This window comes from Vombatus ursinus, unplaced genomic scaffold (genome assembly GCF_900497805.2).
Source record: "Vombatus ursinus unplaced genomic scaffold, bare-nosed wombat genome assembly UNPS02001287.1, whole genome shotgun sequence".
Classification (NCBI taxonomy): Eukaryota; Metazoa; Chordata; class Mammalia; order Diprotodontia; family Vombatidae; genus Vombatus; species Vombatus ursinus.
In genome coordinates, this window is record NW_020941065.1 from 18760379 (window position 1) to 18782156 (window position 21778).

Sequence of the window (21778 nt, forward strand, 5' to 3'; positions counted from 1 at the left end):
TAATGGGAAACCTTGGGAAAAGGGACCATCACTTCCCTCCCACCCTTAAAAAACTCTTTGTGATTAAAGAAAGGGGAAATCAGGCACAGTCTGACATGGAGCCTAGATTTCAGAGTCTTTAGAGGAAAGACAGAAAGGATGCCAAGCACTCAAATTCTGCAAGGAAAGTCAACCAAGGAAGTCTGGAAGCTCTCAAACATTAAATTATTCTGGGACCAGGCATGGCAATACATACCATGGTATGTAGGATGATGGTATTCCACTTCCATTCCCTTTAGTGGCCCCCAGGGAGAGATTTCTGGCTCCATAAGAACCTTGTTAGGTGTTAGACCTTGTGGGAAGAGATGGGGAGATGAGTAGTGGCGGGGATTTCTAACTCATTCTAAGTATAGAGGTCAGTATGAATGAAGGCACAGAGGTGGGATGAGGGCTCAGATAAGAGCAAGGACTAGTGCCTAGTCTTATTTGGCTGGGAAATAGGTGTAGTGACCCCTCTGGGCTACCTCCCCTCCCACCACATTGCATTTGCAGTTTGGGTCAGTCCAGTGATGGCCAATCCAGGTTCAAGGTACATTGTGGGTTCATACTGCTAAGACTATAATTCATGAGCCCCTACTAGTGTGTGTTTATCTTTAATAGTCAGCTAGTTGACAAAATTAGCTCAAAGCAAAGATACTTATTGAAATGGCATGGCATGAATAATGGTTACAAAGCATGCCCCCCATAAAACTGAAGTGCCCTCTCCCACAAATACACACTGTCAGTGGAAAAAGGAATCACAGACATAGTGTACTCTAGTAGAGAGGCAAACGCAGAAGAAATACATGTGGTCAAGGCAACTTATACCACCAGTCCTGAAGAAATCTAAATGTCTTTGAGCTCCCTTGGTTTTCTTCTTGATGGGAGCAGTATTTGTACTTTAAAGTTATACTGCTTTTTCTTGGACATGGCATGTCTTAAAGAGTGAATCTAGCAACTAAGTGGTGCAGTGCACTGAGTACTGTTCCTGGAGTCAGAAACAGATGAGTTCAAATCCAGCCGCAGAGACTTATTAGCTGTATGATCCTTGGCAAGTTGTTTAAAAAAAAAAACAACAAAAAAAACCAAAAAAACCCAAAAAACAAAAACAAACAAACAACAACCAAAAAAAAACAAAAAACAAAACAAACAAACAAACAAAAAAAACAAACAAACCTCTGTTTGCCTCAGTTTCCCCAATTGTAAAATGTGGATAATAATAGTATTTCCCAGAGTTTTTGTGAGGATTAAATGAGATAATAGTTGTACAATGCCTAGGACATAGTAGGTGCTTAATAAATGCTTGTTTTTATTAAATTTTTTTAGTTGTTCTACTGTGAGATTCCATTGCTGATGGCCATGGGGCAAGAAGAGAAAGAAGTTTCACTGGTGTACACTGGAAAATGGGCTATGGAAAAAATGAAAAGAGAGCAAGAATCTTCCTCCATAGGTGTCTTTCTTTTCACCTGCCAAAGATAACTTTCTCAGAGCTAGTTTGTACTTTTTAAGGCCACATCAGAGGTATGACTGATCTTTCAGCCATCTAATGGTTAACCACCCTACAACTCAATCAACTGGATGAAAGACATTCTAAATAGCTAAGAAATAGAAATACTTCTCTGCATTGACTCATGCAAGTCTGTAAAGAGAAAACTTATAAGGTACAAATGGGTCACTACCAGCTTTACCCCCTCTAAGTCTGTGAATAGATCACTTTACTGTCCTCAGCTGGTATGAACCACTCAAAGTTTTATGCTCTTTGGAAGCTACAGATGCAACACCTCAGCATCTGAAAGAAGTAACTGTTCCATTACCTGCCCCTTCTCCATAAAATGCTTCAAGGGGAGTACTAGGAAATAAAGCTTGGCAGGCAGATTGAAGGCAGATTGGGCCTGTCCTTCCATGCTAGTCAGGAGCTTAGGCTTAATTCAGTAGACAGTGGGGAGCTACAGAAGGTATACCTCTCTGCATGTCCATCCGTCCCTTGCAGATGTCCTGCGGTTTGACAACACCTACAGACTGGTCCACTCCAAGAAGGTCAGCTACACAGTGAAAGTTTTACTCCCTGACAAAGCCTTTGAAGAGAAGATCCAGAAACTGTAGGGTGAGTCTGACCATGGTCACCATTGTATTCCTTCCAACCTTGTGTCTGCTACTTGGTTCTGACTTTTCACTGACCCCACTCTGGATCCTTTTTGTTCTTTGCATTCTCTACCCAGGAGAAGTGCCTTAGGATCTGCTTCTGACCAAGACACTGTGTAGGGGTTGTGAGCTGCTAAAAAGTGAGATGCTTTATGCTAAAAACTATTTCTTGGTGAATGCACACAATAAATGAATGAAATGAAAAACCATTTATTTAGCACCTACTATGTACCAGGCATCATGTTAGACAGGTTACATAAATACAAAAACAAAATAATTCTTGCCTTTTAAAGAAGCTCATATTATTTTTTTAAAAAATATTTTATTTTTTCCCTATTACATGTAAAAACAATTTTTAACATTCATTTTTTCAGAATTTTGAATTTAAATTCTCTTCCTTCTTCTTTCTTCTTGCACCCTCATTGAGAAGGCAAGTAATTTGATGTCAGTTATACATGTGTGGTCATGCAAAACATATTTCCATATTAGTCATGTGAAAGAAAACAGACCAAGAAAAAAAAGAAAAACAAAGTTAAAAAAAAAGTACGCTCCAATCTGCATTCAGACTCTGAACAGTTTTTTCTCTGGAGGCAGATAACATTTTTTATCCCTGAGTCCTTCAGACTTGTCTTGGATCGTTGTATTGCTGAGAATACGTAAGTCATTCACTGTTGATCGTTGTATTGTATCATTATAACTACTGTTACTACATACGATGTTCTTCTGGTTCTGCTCAATTCACTTTGTATCAGTTCATATGAGTCTGAAAGCATCCTGATCATCGTTTCTGTTTTATTATTTTTTTCAAATATTAATTTATTTTTAGTTTTCAACATTGACTTCCATAGGCTTTTGACTTTTAAATTTTCTTTCCCTCCCTGCCCACCTCCCTCCCCAAGACGGCATGCAATCTGATATAGGCTCTATATATGCATTCTTATTAAACATATTTTCATATTAGTCATGTTATAAAGAAGAATTAGAACCAATAGGAGGAACCACAGGAAAGAAGAAACAAAACAAAACAGAAGAAAAGAAAAAAAAGGGCAAATAGTGTGCTTCGATCTGCATTCAAACTCCATAGTTCTTTCTCTGAATGTGGATGGCATTTTCCATCATGAGACTTTTGGAGATGTCTTAGATCCTTGCATTGCTGAGAAGAGCTAAGTCTATCAAAGTCAGTCATTGCACAATGTGGCTGTTAAGGTGTACGGTGTTCTCCTGGTTCTGCTCACTTCACTCAGCATCAGCCCATATAAGTCTTTCCAGGTTTTTCTGAAATCTGCCTGCTCATCATTTCTTATAGCACAATAGTATTCCATTACATTCATATACCACAACTTGTTCAGCCATTCTCCAATTGATGGGCATCCTCTCAATTTCCAATTCTTTGCCACCACAGAAAGAGCCACTATAAATATTTTTGTACATGTGAGACCTTTCCTATTTGTATGATCTCTTTGGGATATAGCCCTAGAACTGCTATTGCTGTGTCAAAGGGTAGGCACATTTTCATAGCCCTTTGGGCATAGTTCCAAATTGCTCTCCAAAATGGTTGGATCATTTCAAAACTCCACCAACAATGTATCAATGTTCTGATTTTCCCACATCTTCTCTAACATTTATCATTTCCCTGTTTTGTCATGTTAGCCAACCTGATAGATGTGATGTGGTACCTCAGAGTTGTTTTGATTCGCATTTCTCTAATCAATAGTAATTTAGAGCATTTTTTTTTTCTTTAGGCAATTGGGGTTAAGTGACTTGCCCGGAGTCACACAGTTAGTAAGTGTCAAGTGTTTGGTCTGAGGCTGGATTCGAACTCAGGTCCTCCTGACTTCAGGACCACAGCTCTATCCATTGCCCCACCTACCTGCCCCTAGAGCATTTTTTATATGACTATAGATAGCTTTAGTGTCTTCATCTGAAAACTGCCTCTTCATATCCTTTGACCATTTATCAATTGGGGAATGACTTGTATTCTTATAAATTTGACTTAGTTCTTTATATATTTTAAAAATGAGGCCCTTATAAGAGACACTGGCTGTAAAAATTCTTTCCCAGTTTTCTGCTTCCCTTCTGATCTCATTTGCATTGGCTTTGTTTGTGCAAAAATTTTTCAATTTAATGTAATTAAAATTAGCCATTTTGCATTTCATAATGTTCTCTGACTCTTGTTGGGTCATAAACCCCTCTTTTCTCCATGAATCTGACAGGTAAACTATTCCTCGCTCTCCCAGTTTGCTTATAGTGTCAGCCTTTATATCTAAATCGGGTACCCATTTTGACTTTATTTTGGTGTATGGTGTAAGACTTTGGTCTATGCCTAGTTTCTGCCATACTCTTTTCCAGTTTTCCCAGCAGTTTTTGTCAAATAGTGCTGCTCATCATTTCTTATAGTACACTAGCGCTCCATCATAATCGTATTCCACAATTTGTTCAACCATTCCCCAATTGATGGGCATCCTCTCAATTTCCAATTCTTTGCTACCACAAAAAGAGCTGCTATAAATATTTTTATAAATATAGGTTCTTTTCCTTTTTAAAAAAATTTCTTTGGGGTATAGACCAAGTAGTGGCATTGCTGGGTCAAAGGGGGATGCACAGTTTTATAGCCCTTTGGGCATAATTCTGAATTGCAAAGAGTTCACATTCTATCATAGGAGATAATTGAATAGGGGAGCAATGTCTAGAACAGGGATTTCTTTGTTTGAGGAGTCACAGGGATGGTGAGTGGAGCCAAAGGGAGTAGATTGTCAGTTTTCTCATCTGTAACATGGGATAAGAATACCTGTAGTACCTACCTTACACAGAACTGTTCCTGAGTCTCTCCCTCCCTAATCCCATCTGGGCTCTCCTGAGGTGGATGGCACCCAGCCCAGCCCAGTCCACCCCAGCACGGAGTAGACAGTCCGCCCAGGGAGGAGCAAAGGAATGCTCCCTGTTTCCACAGCCTCAACCGAGACAAAAGGCTATCAGTGCCAGGGGTGGCAGTTACATCAAGAGCAGAGACCCAGGAGCACCACGAGTGGCAGAGTCAGAGCCCTGAGCCCTCAGCAGCAGGACGCCCTAATCCAGGTGAGCCCCGCGGCTGTCTGCCATCACCACCTCATCCAACAGTCACTAGGTCCTACAGAAAACAAAAGGGGTGTGTATGGGTCAAGGTGTGGGGGTGTCCGTTCTTCCTTCTTCACTGGCTGCTGCCCCAGACCACAGATCCAGCTGAGGGGCACCTCCTTCAGCTAAAAGGCAGTCTGGGGGTGCTTTAAAGTTTACAAGGAACCTTTCTTAAAACAGCCCAACTAGGAAGGCAGGACAAACGTTATTCTATCCATTTTACAGATATGAGCAAACTGAGTTTAGAAAGAATCCTGTGCCTTTTGTCCCAATGTTGGGCAAGACCCTTTCCTTATCTGTAAAATGATGGGAGTGGTGAGTCAGTGGCCTCTGAGAGTCCTTCCAGAGCTGTATCTTTGATCCCATGAGCAGACTCTGGAGTCTGGGCTCTGGTCTGGAGGATTCCTTGAGACAGGGCATCCCCACCCTGGTCTTGCTCAGACTCCCCTGGGGCCCAAAGCAGCCCATTGCAGTCAGGCCCTGGGTGGGGGGAAGAAGGGGCCCCTCCTTCCCCTCTTTTCCTCTCTCCCTTCCCCTGCACCAAACTAGCTGAGGAGGTCAGAGCAGCAGGACAGACGACCCAGCCTCGGAAGCTCCTGAGTTCCGGATTGGAGACCTGAGCCCCTGGCAAGAAAAGCTGATCCGAGGGAGTGTAATGACCCCTCCAGCTCCTTGCAGCCCAGGCAGTAGCCCAGCCCATCACCCCATCCTACCTCCTTCAGGGAGCTCGTCCAGAGGAGAGAGCCCTGAGGTCAGAGGCAGATGGGCCAGATTCCTCCTCCTTAGCCATGTGACCTGGGAAAAGTCCCTTCCCTTCCAGGGGCCTCAAAAGAGGATGTTGAGCTGGACAATCTCCAAGGTCGCTTCCAGTTCCAATTCTATCCTCCTGCTCCCACTTTATTCATACATTCACAGATCCAGAAGGGACCTCAGAGTCCATTTTATAGATGAGGAAACTGAGACCCTGCAACATTTAAGTGACTTAGGTTGCATTAGTAGTGAGCGTCAGAGGTAAGATTTGGATCCAGGTTCTCCGACTACGTCTTTATCTGCTTGTTCTATCACATTGCCCATTGCCCCTGCCAGATCTCATGATCCCAGGATGGGAGGCTGGGAGAGGGCTCCAGGAAGGGCAGGGCAAGGCAGGGCAGGGCAAGGCAGGGCAGGGCAGGTTGGCACTCCTCCATTCACCATCTCCAATTTTGTTTAAAATTGCTCCGGCGTTTCAAGATTTGCAAAGCATTATTTCATTTAATACTGCAACCTGGTGAGGCAGGTACCTGATTATCCATAAGGAAACAGTCAGAAATATTAGTGACTCGCCCAGGGTCACCCAGTAAAGATGTTTAAGGCAGGATTCCTCCTCTGCCATCCCTCCTGGCCCCCTGCCAGCCAGGTGAGTGTATCCCTTCCCTTGGTGAAGCTTCATCCCATGACAGCCCCGGGCTGGGGGAGAGAGCAGCGCTGGGGCTGCCCCTCAGGGGGCAGGAGAAAGCTGGGCTGCTTCTAGACCCCTGTCGCCTCCCTTCCCTCCCCTCATGCTCTCGCTTCCTACCTCTACAATCTGGGAAATGGTCCCTCCTCCCTACCTGGGTGCAGGAGAGCCCCGGGGCCATGAGTCTTTCCATGCTATGCTGGGAGGGCAGAGGGAGGGCAGCTCCAGCCTGTGCCCAGCCAGCTGCCCCCCCCAGCTCCTCATGGGGAGTCGGGGAGGAGTGGGTGCCCCTGCCAGGAGAAGCTCAGAATCTCCCCTGTTCATCCCTTACCACTCCTGGCAGTAAGGAAAAGAGCCCACATTGGGAGTCACAAGATTTCAGTTTGAATCCAGCCTCTGCCACCATGGGACCAAAAGCAAATCACTTTCCCTCTCTGGGCCTCAGCTTCCTCCTCTGTAAAATGGGGATAACATTTGCAGACCCTGCCTTGGAGGGTTCTGCAGAGAAAGCAGTTTGTGACTCTTAGGGTGCTATAGAGATGAGTCAAAGGACCTGAAATCCCAGCTCTGCCCCTCGTCCTATGTGTGACCTTGGGCAAGTCCTTGCCATTCTTGGTGCCTCAGTTTCCCTACCTCTACAAGGAGCAGTTTAGGGTCAATGTCCTCTAACATCCAAATCATTGATCCCTGTGATCTGAGGCAAGTCTCCCTCTCTTGGGGACAGGGCTCAGTTTCCTCACCTGCAAATACAGAGGCAGGTTTTAATTCAGGGCCTTGGGCTCAGCGTCAATGCTCAGCGAACATTGGGGGATTTCTTCATGGCTGTGAATCAGTCTGGTGAGGAGAGACACTCAGCCAGGACACTGTCTGCCTAGGGGCTGGCTGCCCCCCATCCCTCTCCCAGTGAGTGCTTAGGGACCTACTATTTCAGGTGATGCCTGAATTCCAGGCATCCTCAAAGAAGTCTGGGCCCCTTTTCTTCTTACTTGGGTCCTAGTCAGGGAGGGGTAATGGGGAAAATCCAGGACTTAGAGTTGGGACCCCGGGTTCTAGTCAAAGCTCTGCCCTTTCCTAGCTGGGGGATCTTAGATAGGTCACTTCCTCTTTGCCCCCAAGACAGATGTGTTGGGCTCGGTGACCCAAGTGGGCTCCTCCCAGGTCCAAAAGTCTGTGACCAGAGCCTGACTACCCAAGGATGAAGGCAGCCCCAGAGAGCCGCCCCTGAAGGTCCTGCTGGTCTGGACAGCCCTTCCACACCTGTTGACATCGGGCAAGATGCCCAGGGCTCCCCTCTGGCATTTCCTGACTTTGCCTGAGGATCAAGAAGGGAGTTGTGTGTGGATGGGGAGTGGCTTTGCCCTCAGGGCAACCACAGTCCGTGCTTTGGGAATGGAGTCTGGCATGTACAGGTCAGTGTCTCTGACCTTCCTGGGACATGCAGGTCCCCACTAGGCAGGGGGCGTGACTGGGGAGGAACAGTGGAAAGTTTCCCTCAGTGCTGCCTGTCTCTTCCCAGAAGTTTCCCAGGTGAGCTTCTCCAGGAGGTGAGACCAGGAGAGATGCCAAAGAAACGACTCTCATCTTTCAATAAGACTTGAGTGTTTATGAACCACTTTCTCAACAGCTCTGTGAAATGGTAGGACAGCCAAATGGGAGGAGATCTCAACCCCCTAACAACTACTCCATACAGCCTTTCTTCACCAGCATTTTCACCTGTGATTTCACTGCTTCTAAGGAGCACCCAGTGAGGACACTGCCTGAGTGAATGAGGTTATCATCTCAGAGACTAGCTGGGTGACCCTGGGGAAGTCACTTAACCTCTGCCTCAGTTTCCCCATCTGTAAAGTGAGGATAATAATAACACCTACCTCCCAGGGATATGAGGTTCAGATGAGATGATGTCTGTAAAGTGCTCGGCACAGTGCCTGGTACTTGTAATGTTGCTCAGTTTCTCAGTCATGTCCCATTCTTTGTGACCCCAGGGACCAGAGCACAGCAGGCTCTTCTGTCCTCCACCATCTGTCTGTCAAAGTCTGTCCAAGCTCATATTTGCTGCCCCATGACACTCTCTATCCATCTCATCCTCTGCTGTCCCTTCTCTTTTTGCCTTCAGTCTTTTCCAACATCAGGGTCTTTTCCAATGAGTCCTGATTCTCATTATGTGGCCAAAGCATTGAAGCTTCCACTTCAGTATTTGTCCTTCCAGTGAATAGTCTGAATTTCTTTAAATATTGACTGATTTGATCCCCTTGTCCAAGGGACTCTCAAAAGTCTTTCCCAGCCCTATAAATCACAAGCATTGATTCTGTGTTACTCAGTTTTCCTTATAGTCCAACTCTCACAGTCATGCGTCACTACTGGAAAAACCGTAGCTTGTACTATAAGGACCTTTGTTGGCAAGGTGATATCTCTGCTTTTTAATTTGCCATCCAGATAGGGACTTTCCTTCCAAGGAGCAAGTATCTCTTAATTTCATGGCTACAGTCACCTTCTGCAGGGATCTTTGAGCCCAAGGCGATAAAATCTGACACTGCTTCTATTTCTTCTCCCTCTATTTGCCAGGAAGTGATGGGACCAGTCGCCAAGACCTTAATATTTTTATGTTAAACTCCTGGCTAGGTTTTATACCCACCTCTTTCACCCTTATCAAGAATATTCTTAATTTCTCTTAATTTTCTGTCATCAGGGTGGTTCATCTGTATATCTGAGATTGTTGACATTTCTACCAGCAACCTTAATTCTAACTTTTCATTCATCTAGCCTGGCATTTTGCATGCTGTGCTCTGCATATAAGTTAAATAAATAAGGTGACAATATACAGCCTTGTCGTACTCCTTTCCTAATATTAAGCCAATCAATTGTTCCATGTTCAGTTCTAAATGTTGCTTCTTGACTTGCATACGTGTTCCTCAGGAGACAAGTAAGATGATCTGGTACTCTCATCTCTTTGAGAACTTGCGATATTTTGTTGTGATTCACACACTCAAAGGCTTTAGCAATGAAGCAGAAGTAGAGTTTTACTAGACCTCCTTTGTTTTCTCCATAATCCATGTTGGCAATTTGGTCTCTAGTTCCTCTGACTCTTCAAAAACTAGCCTGCTTTTCTGCTAATTCTTGGTTTACATATTGCTGAAAGTTCAAATTACCCAACAACTGAGCTAATTTCAGGTGCCAGCAAGGTTATGCTTAAGATTTCAGCATGCTAGGCATGTGAAATTAGCACAATTGTTTGGTAATTTGAACATTCTTTGGCACTGGCTGTCTTAAGGATTTAGATGTAAATGGATATTTTCCAATGCAGTGGCCACTGTAGAGTTTTCCAAATTTGCTGGCATATTGAGTGCAAAGTTGATGGGTTCTATGAAGACCTATAACGTCTTCTAGAAATAATACCAAAGAAATATGTCATATGCATCATAGGGGATCAGAATGCTAAAGCAAGAAATCAAAAGATAATTGGAATAATAGGCAAGTTTGGCCTTGGAGTACAAAATGAATATACATGTACATAGATATCTATAAACATACACACATGTACCCATATACACTCGTACACACATATGTAAGACCATACTATGCTTATTTCCACTTGACATCTGTTTCTCTGGAAGTAGATAGCGTCTTTCTTCATAAGTTCAAATCTTTCCATGTTTTTCTACATCACAAAGCTCATCACTTCCTACACTACAGAAATATTATAACCCAATCACATACTGTCTGAGACATTGTCTCTGAAAGTTTTCCCCCAATTTTCTGCATTCCTTCTATTTTTGGTGGCATAGGTTTTATTTACACAAGAAAAATTTAATTTAAAATAATTGAAATTATCCATTTTATACTTCAACAATGCTCTCACCATATAATATAGTTTAAGGTCTGATAATCCTGAATTTACTTTCTTTACATCTTTTCTCTCTAGTTTCTTTAAAGTTCCCGGCCTTTTGTTCTTCCATATGAACTTTGTTATTATTTTTTTCTAACTCAGTAGGATAATTTTTTAGTAATTTACTTGGCATGGCATTGAATAGATAGATTCAATTAGGTAAAATTGTCATTTTAAAAAGTATATTGGCTTTACCTACCCATAAATAATAACTATTACTTCAATTATTTAGCTCTGACTTTATTTGTATAAAAAGTTTTATTTTTATATTCATATAGTTCATATGTCTATTTTGGCAGGTATAGTCTCAGGTATTTTATACTGTCTAGATATTTTAAATGGTCTAAAACAATATTGAATAAGATTTCTGACACAGTGTAGTTTCCTTATTTTTCTCTTTTGATTAAATCTATTTTAGTTTTAACTTTGTCTGAGATCACGATTACTACCACTGCTTTTTTTACATAATAAATTCTGCTCCTGACCTTTATTTTATCTTTGTGTGTATCTTCCATTTTTACAGAATTTCCTGAAAGCAACATAATGTTGAATTCAGATTTTTAATCTGTTATCAGTTTCCATTTTATGAGGAAATTCATCCCATTCACATTCTAATTTAGGGCAATTTTCTTTGATTCTTTTTTGTAATATTGTATCAAGATTCTTTTTTTTAATCAAAATTTTCAGGTGGTCCAACTACTCATATTATTTTTCCTAGATCTGTTCTCCAGATCAGTTGTTTTTCTGATGAGATGTTTCACATTCTCCTCTATTTTTTCGTTCTTTTGATCTTATTTTATTATTTCTCGGTGTCTTAGAATGTCATTAACTTCCCTTTGCCCAAATCTGGTTTTCAAAGAATTAATTATTTTCTTCCTTAAGTTTTTGGTTCTCTATTTCAAGTTGGTTGACTTTCTTTTCGTAATTTTTTTTGGATTGCTTTTATTATTTTTTTTTCAAATTTTTCCTCAATCTCTCTTATTTGATTTTTAAAGTCCTTTTTAAGTTCTTCCAAGAACTCTTTTTGCGTTTGGGACCATTTGACATTTCTCATTGAAAAAGAAGTGACTTTTTTCACTTTGCTATCTTCCTCTGAATATGAACCTAGATCTTCTATATCTCCATCTCTCTATCTATCTATGGTTGGGTTCTTTCTCTTCTGCTTACTCATTTTTATTTATTTGTTTTTTTGTTTCATTTTGTTTTCAGCAGCTATTGGTGTAATCAAGTTCTAGTCCTGAGGTATGAGGAATGATGTCCCGAGTCTCAGGCATTTCCTACTGTTATTTTCTAAGGTCTGTCCTTGGGCTTAACCTTGGGCTCTCCTCTCCACTCCTAAGCCACAGCTAGAGCCCCCAGCCATGCTGTTCTGCAAATGATCTTTCTCCTTGTAGTCCCTCAGGTGGCTGCAAACTACATCTGTCCTCTCCGCCCTGGAGCTGAAACCAGTGCCTTTGCTCTCCTGCAAGTGCCCACAGCCACTGCTGCTGCACTTACCAGGTGTGTGCTAGCCCTTCTCCCCTGCAGCCACAGCCTGGGAGGGGTCTGGTCAGTACAGCTGTGCTTGGCATCCCCCAGCAGTGGAAGGTCCTTCAATCTTTTCCTACTCCACCGGCAGATCCTCACATTGTCAGTCAGGTGAAAGTCAAGTCCTCAGCTGAGTAGATGGGGAAGAGGCTCTGGAAGAGGCTTGAGGAGGGATGAGAAGTTTTGGAAGAGCTGCTGGACTGAAGCGGAGGAGGAGGATGAGGAGGAGGAGGCGAGCCAACCTTTAGGGAGGTGTGAAGGGACTGTCTTGCTGCACTGAGGGCCCAGTTAAGATTCCACCAACAGAAATGTGTAGTCACTCAGTCTCCAAGGGCGTGTGGCTTTCTCGAGCTCCTGTTAGGTATACATAGCCTCGTCTTCATCATGGATATCTGCCAGCAGCCAAACCTCCCAGGTCTCCCTACATGTGAATTTCTTCCAATATGATGCTCAGATGAGACAGGGGAGGACACATCCTCTGGTAGCTATGAAGGGGAGTGGTCATTGTGATTGCTGCTGTTCACTTCATAGCTGCTGCCTTTATCTCTCTCTCTCTCTCTGTTCCCCAGGTGACTGAGATGCCATCCTGCAGGAAGCCCTGGCGCAGCATGGCAAAGGGGCTCCTTCTGGGTTGCCTCTTTACCGGCCTTCTATTGCTGCTCTACTCGTACAGTGTTGCTCCTTCTCAAGCCACCTTGACCAAGTGAGTGAGAAGCAAAGAGGTGGGAAAGAGGGTGGCTTGGGCATCCTCCTGGCCTCAAGACTGGCCCCCACGCAGACTGAGGGTTCCATTGTTAGAAACCCTATAAGGGGAGTGGATAGAAGGGGCCCCTCACTTCAAAGGTAATGTCTCTCTGGGCCCATGAAAGGAAGACTCATATCCACCACAGACAAGAGAGAGCCTGGGGGAGAGGAAGAGGCTGAAGCACTCCTGGCTGTTAGAACTGGAACATAGAATGTAGAATGGAAGGACTGGAAGAAAAAAGACAAATGTCAGAACTGAGAGGAATGTCAGAACATAGAACTTAGGAGCTGAAAATAGAACATAGATAATTGGAAGAGGTCTTAGAGCATAGAATGTCAGACCCAAAGGGGATCTGAGAGCACAGAGTGTTCGATTTATGAAGGCAGAACATAGGGAGTAAAAGCTTCACAGAACCTTCAAATGCAAAATATGCAAAATTAAATCTAAGGGACTTTGGTCTGTCAGCACTGGAAGGGACGTATATCTATATATCTATATATAATATAGAATCTAGTCAGAATAGAAGGGGGTCACAGCTGGTTAGAACTAGAAGAAACCTAGAACAAAGAATGTTAGAACTGGACAAGAACTGGAAAGGACCTTAGACACCATCTATTCCAAACTCCCTCATTTTGTTTATTTGCATATTTATTTATTAAAGTTTTGTTGATAATCTTCTCTTAACTTCACTGTTACTTCCCCCTCTCACTCACCCACCAAGAGAACCCTCATAATAAATAAATAAATACAGTCAAGCAAAACAAATTGGCCAAATCTAAAAATTAGCCACGCCTCATTTGACACCCATGGTCCGCCACCAAGAGATAGGAGTCATTCTTCACCCTTAGTCTCATAAAGTCATTACTGAACACTGCCTTGATACAAGTTCTATTTATTATTTTTTTATTATTAATTAATTTATTTTTAGTTTTCAACATTCACTTCCACAAGATTTTGAGTTCCAAATTTTCTCCCATCTCCTCCCTCCCCCCACCCCAAGATGGCATGCATTCTGAATACCCCTTCCCCTAATCTGCCCTCCTTTTTATCTCCCCCCCTTCTCTTATCCCCTTCCCCTTCAATTTTCCTGTAGGGCAGGATAGATTTCTATACTTCATTTCCTGTATATCTTATTTCCCAATTGCATGTGAAAACAATTTTTTCAATTTTTTTTAACATTTGTTTTTAAAACTTTGGGTTCCAAATTTTTTCCCTTCCTCACTCCCCACCTATCCTCATTGAGAAGGCAAGCAACTCAATACAGGTTATATATGTATAGTCATGCAAAACACTTCCATAGTAGTCATGTTGTGAAAAACTAAGTGTATTTCCCTTCATCCTATCCTGCCCCCCATTTATTCTATTATCTGTTTTGACCCTGTCCCTCCTCAGAAGTGTTTGCTTCTGATTACCCCCTCCCCCAATCTGCCCTCCCCTCTATCATCCCTCTGCTCTCTTATCCCCTTCCCCCCCTATTTTCCTGTAGGGTAAGATAGATTTCCATACCCAATTAAGTGTGATACAAATTTCAGTGTTTCAATGTCGTTTTCCTTTACATTACTGTAGTCATTGTGTAAACTGTTCTCCTGGCTTTTCCTACTTTGTTCTACATCTTTTCATACAAGTCTTCCCAAATTTCTCTGAATTCATATCTACAATTTCTTATGGCACAATAATATTCTATTAAATTCCTCTTTGTTCAGTCACTGCCTAGTAGATGGACATTCACTTTCTTTCTAGTTATTTGCTACTACAAAAAAATACTGCCATAAATATTTTTATCAGTGCAATTAGAATTATTTTTGTATACCTAGAACTTTCCCCTCGCTCTTTGTCCTCCTTGGGGCCATGTGTCTAGTAGTGTTATCAGTTGGTGAAAGGGCATGTACAGTTTGATAAATTTTTTGGTGTAATTCTAGAATTTGAACTAATTCCCAACTCCATCAATAATGCTTGTCTTTCTACAGTCCCTTCAAGATTTGCTATTGTAATATGGGTGAGCATTGCTATGGAGGGTAGAGTTGGCCAGATGATACTTGATATTTCTTGCTCCCTTCTCCCTACTGAAGGAAGAAAGGAAAGGGAATAAGTGTTTATACAGTGCCTATTGTGTGTCAGGCACTGTGCTAAACACTTTCCAAATATTATTTCATTTAATACTGGCTACTAGATACAAGTCTTTCTTTTTCTTCTTTTTTTCATTTTAGACTTAAATACTAAAACATAAAAAGACAATAAGAAAAGAAAAAGAAACATCATAAACTTAAATACAAAATAAGAAAAAAAAAAGGCTCATGTGCCAAGCAGAACATAAGAGAGGATTCAAAATATATAGCAATAAACTTCCATTTCAAGAAAGCCTATGTAATAAATATTGCACATTGTGTTGAGAGCTAGCCATCTTTTTTTTTGCTTCCTTGTAAATTTTCCTATGTTCTCTGCTGTGCACTTTTTACCTTGTTCTTTATTCTCCGTTCTTTCCCTGCCCCTGCCCCCATTAGGCTATAATTAAGCATAGATATATTTATATATAGATTATATACATATATACACATACATATATTTTCCCTAACAAATTCTACTTCTAATCTTTCTTTTTATGTTTGTGCATATCTCTTATTTTCTATCCCTCCTGACTCCTCTACCTTATTTCTACCAGTTAACTTGCTTTCCCATCACTTATCACTCCTATGACCACTTATCTCCTCTGGAATGATTTTTGTTCTCATATAGTCAGATGTGCATGTGTACATATGCGTGTACACGTGCATGTGTGTTTGTGTGTGTATGCAGGTCTATTTGTGTAGATGGACAGATAGATGTAGATACAGATGTAAATATACAGATAAATATATCCTGTATGTAAGACTTTTAATAGAGATGTTTGCTGCAAAGAAGTTTTCCCATTTAACTGCTTCTCATCTAATTCTAGTTGTACTACTAATAGTTTTACAAAAACTTTTCAATGTTACATAATCCAACTTGACTTTTCTCTTATATGATCATTTCTACCTTTTGTTCAGTTAATAATTCTCCCCTCGGCCACAGGTGTGTAAGCAGCTCCATTCCGTTCTCTTCCAACATTTTCAGGATGTGCCCATCTCTATTTATAACATAGCTCTCTATGTGGAGCTTATTGTAGCATTTGACTGTTGAATCTCTATAGTGCTCAAAGTAAACTATCATATTATCTGTGATTCGGGATGTTTGCCTGTTCTTATTGCTTTGATTTCTTTGTTTTATCTTATTGAGGTAGCATTTCTAAAACCATATTTAATAACAGTGGTGACCATGGATATCTTTGTTTTACCCCTAATCTTATTGGAAAGGTTTCTAGTGTTTTCTCATTGCAAATAATATCTCTTGGTCGGCTCTTACTTTATAGATGAGGAAGCTGAGACCTAGAGAGGAGAAAGGACTTACCCAAGGTCACACATGATAAGATAAAATGATTATAGCTTTCTTACCAAAGGTCTCACCATTCTCTTTCCCAACAGGGTCCCAGAACCAGCCCAATGTTCCTCTCCACCCACCTCACCTGCCAACATCCCCAAAGGCTCTTGCTGGCCAAAGTTAGATGTTGTGTTCATGAAGACTCATAAGACTGCCAGCAGCACCCTGTTAAATATCCTCCTCCGCTTTGGCCAGAAGTACAACCTCAAGTTTGCCTTCCCCAGTGGAATGAGTGACTTTAACTACCCATCCTTCTTCAAGCGTAACATGGTGCACAACTACCAGCCTGGCGACTGCTTCAATATCATCTGCAACCATATGCGTTTCTCCTACTCTGAAGTGCATAGCTTGGTGACCCCCAATGCTACCTTCATCACAGTGCTACGGGATCCAGCCCATCTCTTTGAGTCATCTTTCCAGTACTTTGAGGTGTTGGTGCCCTTCACATGGAAGCTCACGGGCCGCGACAAGCTGGCCAAGTTCCTGCAGGACCCGCACCGCTACTATGACCCCAAAGGCTTCAACGCCCACTACCTCCGCAACCTGCTCTTCTTTGACCTGGGCTACGACAGCGGGCTGGACCCCCGCAGCCCCCAGGTGGAGGCGCACATCCTGGAGGTGGAGCAGAGGTTCCACCTGGTCATGCTGCAGGAGTACTTCGACGAGTCGCTGGTGCTGCTCAAGGAGCTGCTGTGCTGGGAGCTCGAGGACATCGTCTACTTCAAGCTCAACGCCCGCCAGGCCTCCGCCGTCCCGCGGCTGACTGGCGAGCTCTACCGGCGGGCCACCGCCTGGAACCAGCTGGACGCGCTGCTCTACCGCCACTTCAACGCCAGCTTCTGGCACAAGGTGGAGGCCTTCGGGCGGGAGCGCATGGCCCGCGAGGTGGCCTCGCTGCGGCGGGAGAACGAGCGAATGGAAAGGATCTGCATTGATGGTGAGCATGCAGTGGATGCCAAGGACATTGAGAAACCATCACTGCAGCCCTGGCAGGCAATGGGGGCAAAGACAATCCTTGGTTACAACCTAAAGAAGCATATCAGTCATCAGTACAGCCAGTTGTGCCGGAAAATGGTGACTCCCGAAATCCAGTACATGACTGAACTTGGGGTCAATTTATGGGTCACCAAATTATGGTGGTACATCAGGAAATTTCTGCAGATTTGATAGATACCTGACCCTGACCAATTCTCTCTGTCATTCCTGGCTCAAAAAACATGCACAAGGGGTATCCCTTACTCAGGGCAGAGTGGATGAACCTTTGGGCTAAACACTCAGGGAAGTAGCCAAGGTAACAAAGTCTGACCTCCACCTTCCAAGACAGGCCAATATCTTTCCATTCTTAAACTAAATCTGGGTAAGACACACAATAAAATGGACCAAGATCTGAGCATTACCTCACAGTCCATTGGGTGAGCTTACAAATGGTCAAGCCAAATTAGACAGGATATAAGATGCCTTCAGTCAAGGGCAGCATTTGAATAATTACATACGTTTAAAAAAAATTAAGGGACATTGTCCTTCTATGGAGCAGCCTCTGAAATAAAATAATTTATTCCTTCTATTTTATGTGTGTAGAAAGTGAGATTGAGGAGGCTTCCCACGAGATCATTCCTTACGATGTATTGGCCCAAATTATTGGGATAAATTCTCTGGACTTCATTTCCCAGGATGCTCCACATTTGGACACTGAGGATGGACATTTCTAAGTGAAGACTTGAACGGGTTGTCTTCTGAGAGTCAGGACATTTAAAAAGTGGGGCTACAAGAGGTGGTCCTGAGTGGATATGAGGAGGCTAACCCAGGCCTGGGAAAGACAACAGTACCAGCAGACCACTGATGACCCCAGAGCAAAAGTAAGAGGTTTCCTTAGATCCCCAGTCTCCCTCAAGTGACTTTATAGACCTCAAGACTGCCCTGAGAAGCTTGTCTGTGAGGCAGAGACTCAGAGATGGGCAAGGTCCCACCCATAGCCCTCTCATTGAGGTGGCATTGGGAACTACCAGGTCAGTCGCTTTCAGGAAGTGAACCTGAACTCTAAGATTTTTACTCCTGAGTCATGAGTTTGGAAGTGATTCTCCCCCAAATTCTGGGTGATTAAGAGTTATATTATAATCACCTTAGAGTTTGTAAGGGGATTCACCCATTTGCATATAGGGCCTAAGAATGGCTCTAATGTTAGGTCATCTTAACCCTGTTATTTTCATTGCTTTTGTGTCTAAATTAATTTGATGAGATTTCACCATGAGATTGCAGCTGGAACAGCACCAGGAGACATAGCTAACATATTGGATAATGACAGAGTCAGGAGCCAAAAAGATCATGACAGACCAGACTAGAGCTTCGGGCTGAAAGGCAGAAGATGAATTTCAATGGTGATCAATGTGAAGTCTTACATTTGGTTCAGAAGATCGTCAACATAAGGACAAGAATGAGGGGCCATGATTAGACATTAGGTTGTTTGGGGAAAGGTCTGGGAGTCTGAGTGAACTGTAAACCTAAAATGAGCCAGTAATGTGAAAGGGCACCCAAAAAATCTGATGCTTTCTTGGCCTGAATAAAGAAGGGCAGAGCCCCAAAGAGAAGGAAGGTAATTGTCCCTCCATGTCCTGCCATGGTCCTTCTAACACCTAGAGTCTTACATTCACTTCTGGGTAGGAAGTGATAAGATGGAGGGCAACCAGGAGGGAAAAGGGCCTTAAGTCCATGTCATATGGAAAGGGGGTGAAGCAACTGGTGATGGTTAGCCCAAATAGGAGAAGACTTGATGGAGGAGTGGGGATCTTAATCATTGCTGTGAAGTATTTGGAGGACTGTCATATGAGATCCCTTTATGTTCCCTTTGACCAGAGAGTAGAACCAGAAGCAATATGTGGGAGTTGCAAAGAGGTAAGCTGAGGGAAAACTTTCTGACCATTAGAGCTATGTATAAGTGGGATGGTTGACCTTGGGAGGTAGTGGTTTCTGCCCTTTTCAGGTTTGCAATCAAAAGCTGGATCACCAGTTGTCAAACATGTTATAGTGGGGGATCTTTTTCAGTTACAGGTTGGAGTAGATGGCTGCTGAGGTCTAACATTCTCTGCTTCTTTGAAATGATCTGTTGTCACATTGGTGGCTTATACAATCTCCTGAGTAGAGAACATTGTACTGAGGGGCAATAGAACTAAGAAAAGAAAAAGAAATTAAATGGATAAAGATAGGGAAAGAGGAGAGAAAACTATTCCTATCTGTGGCAACATGATGTCTTACTCAGAAAATCCTAGGGAATCATCAAAAATATTAATTGAAATAATAGTTTCAGCAAAGTTGTAGGCCACAAAACAAACCCACAGAAGTCAATAGAATTTCTATATTATTACAACAAAATCAAAAAGGCAGTAATAGAAAGGAATATTCTATTAAAAATAACAACAAAAATGTGTGAAGATATTATAAGCTCAATCTAATGAAACACACAAAATACTTAGATTCAATTACAAAGAGCTACTTTAAAAAAATAAAGAACAACTTAAATAACTGTAGGAATATTTAGTGCTCATGGCTGGGCAGTGCCAACATGATAAAAATGACAAGACAATCAAGATAAATTCACACTTTTAATATTGTACCAATTTATCAAAGGGATATGTTATAGAAATACACAAAATAAAATTCTTCTGGAGAAATAAAATAGCTAGAATACTAAGGGAAATAATGAAAAATTTAGGAAAAGGTGGAATAGTGCTTCCATACCTCGGGCTATATTATAAAGCAGTAGTCATCCAAATCATTTTGTAGTGGTTAAAATTAGAGAAGTAAGTTGATGGCAAAAACTAGACAAGGGAAGAGAACTAGAAGCAATGAAACTCAACAACTCAGTGCTTGGTAAACCTAAAAATATGAATTACTTAGGAAAGAACTCAGTGTTTGATTTTTAAAAATACTTAGAAAACTAGAAAACAGACTTGTAGAAATTAGGTTTAGACCACCATCTTATACCATATTCTACAAGAAATTAAAGATAGAAACATGAGCTTAATATTAAAGACCATGCCATTCAAAAATTAGAAGACATATAGAGTAGATGCCTTTTACAGCTATGGGTGAGAGATGAAGTCTTAACCAAACAAGGGATAGAGGAAATTACAAAAAAATAAGATACATAATTTTGATCACATGAAACTAAAAAAAAACTTCTGTTCAAACAATATTAATGAATCAAGCATAAGAAGGGAAGTGGTCAAATGGAAAAAAAATCTTTGTATCAATTTTTCAGATTAGATTTAGTAACCAAGATATATAGACAACTAAGATGTATACAGATATGGATGATGTAGAGATAGATAGAGATAGATATTTAAAAAAAGCAAAAGTCATTGCCCAATAGAGAAGTGATTGAAAGATATGAATAAACAGTTATAAAAAGATTTCTAAACTGTGAGCAACCATATGAAAGAATGCCCCAAATCACTAATGATAGAAAAATGCAAATTAAAATCACCCCAAGCTATTACCTCACAACTAGCAAATTGGAAAAAATAACATATAGACAAAAATATTTATAGTGACACTTTTTGTGCTATCCAAGAATGTAGATGCTCATTGATAGGGGGACTTTGTGGTACATGAATATAATGGAATATTACTGTGCTGTAAGAAATTTTGTACAGGATGAATAGAGAGAAGCGTGAAAAGAGCTACATGAGCTGATGCAGAGTGAACAGAGCTTATAAACATTTATTGAGTCTACTATGTGCCAGGAACTGTATTAAGCACTGGGAAAAAAGAAAGACAGCTTCTGTCCAAGGTACTTACTATCTGACTGTGAAGACAACACACAGAAAGAAGCTGAGAGGGCTGGCCTGGGGTCCTCTTTAAATGGAGACTTTGGGAGGGGTCCTTTGCTCTGCTCTCTAACCTTCCAGTGAAAGAAGCAGAGGGTATGGAGGATGCTGAGAACACTGATGAGGTGTGAGGATCAAAGCTGTTGCCATCTTGGTAGAATAATGAGCTTGGTTTTTTCCTGATGATGAGGTTTCCTGGGGGCTTGATGGAAACAACATTCATAATGACCACAATAACATAAACAGAAAAAACAACAATCACCAAACAATCAAAAATAGATATTGCAAAATTACAAGGAACAAGGATTGCCCCTTCTTTGCAGAAATAGGAGGTCCTTAGGCAGGGGTGTCATGAGGCTCAAATGAATTAATAGATGTAAAGCACTTTGCAAACATAATTGTTGTCCCATTTTCCTTCTGCTGAGCTCAAACACTGTTTATAGAATATGAGGGGGGGTGTGCTGATATAGATTTAATAACCAGGCTCTCAATAAAAAATGCAAACATAAACTTAAATTTAATTTGCTTTATTAACATGTTCTTAAGCATAGATAGTCAACAAAAGTATAAACCAGACACTGAATGGTAGCAATTTCTGATTTCTGTGGTGTAAATGACCACCTTGAAAATGTAATAAG

The 21778-nt window shown here is 41.8% G+C and overlaps 1 protein-coding gene across 1 annotated transcript; it reads left to right on the top strand.

The window, feature by feature from the left end:
* Positions 1–5023: 5023 nt before the first annotated feature.
* On the top strand, positions 5024–18939 carry LOC114045087 (galactosylceramide sulfotransferase-like). Its single transcript, XM_027864934.1, is given in 4 exon segments — positions 5024–5087; positions 5090–5235; positions 12689–12822; positions 16362–18939. Coding segments are annotated over 4 exon segments (1467 nt in total). The 3' UTR covers positions 17485–18939.
* Positions 18940–21778: the final 2839 nt, after the last annotated feature.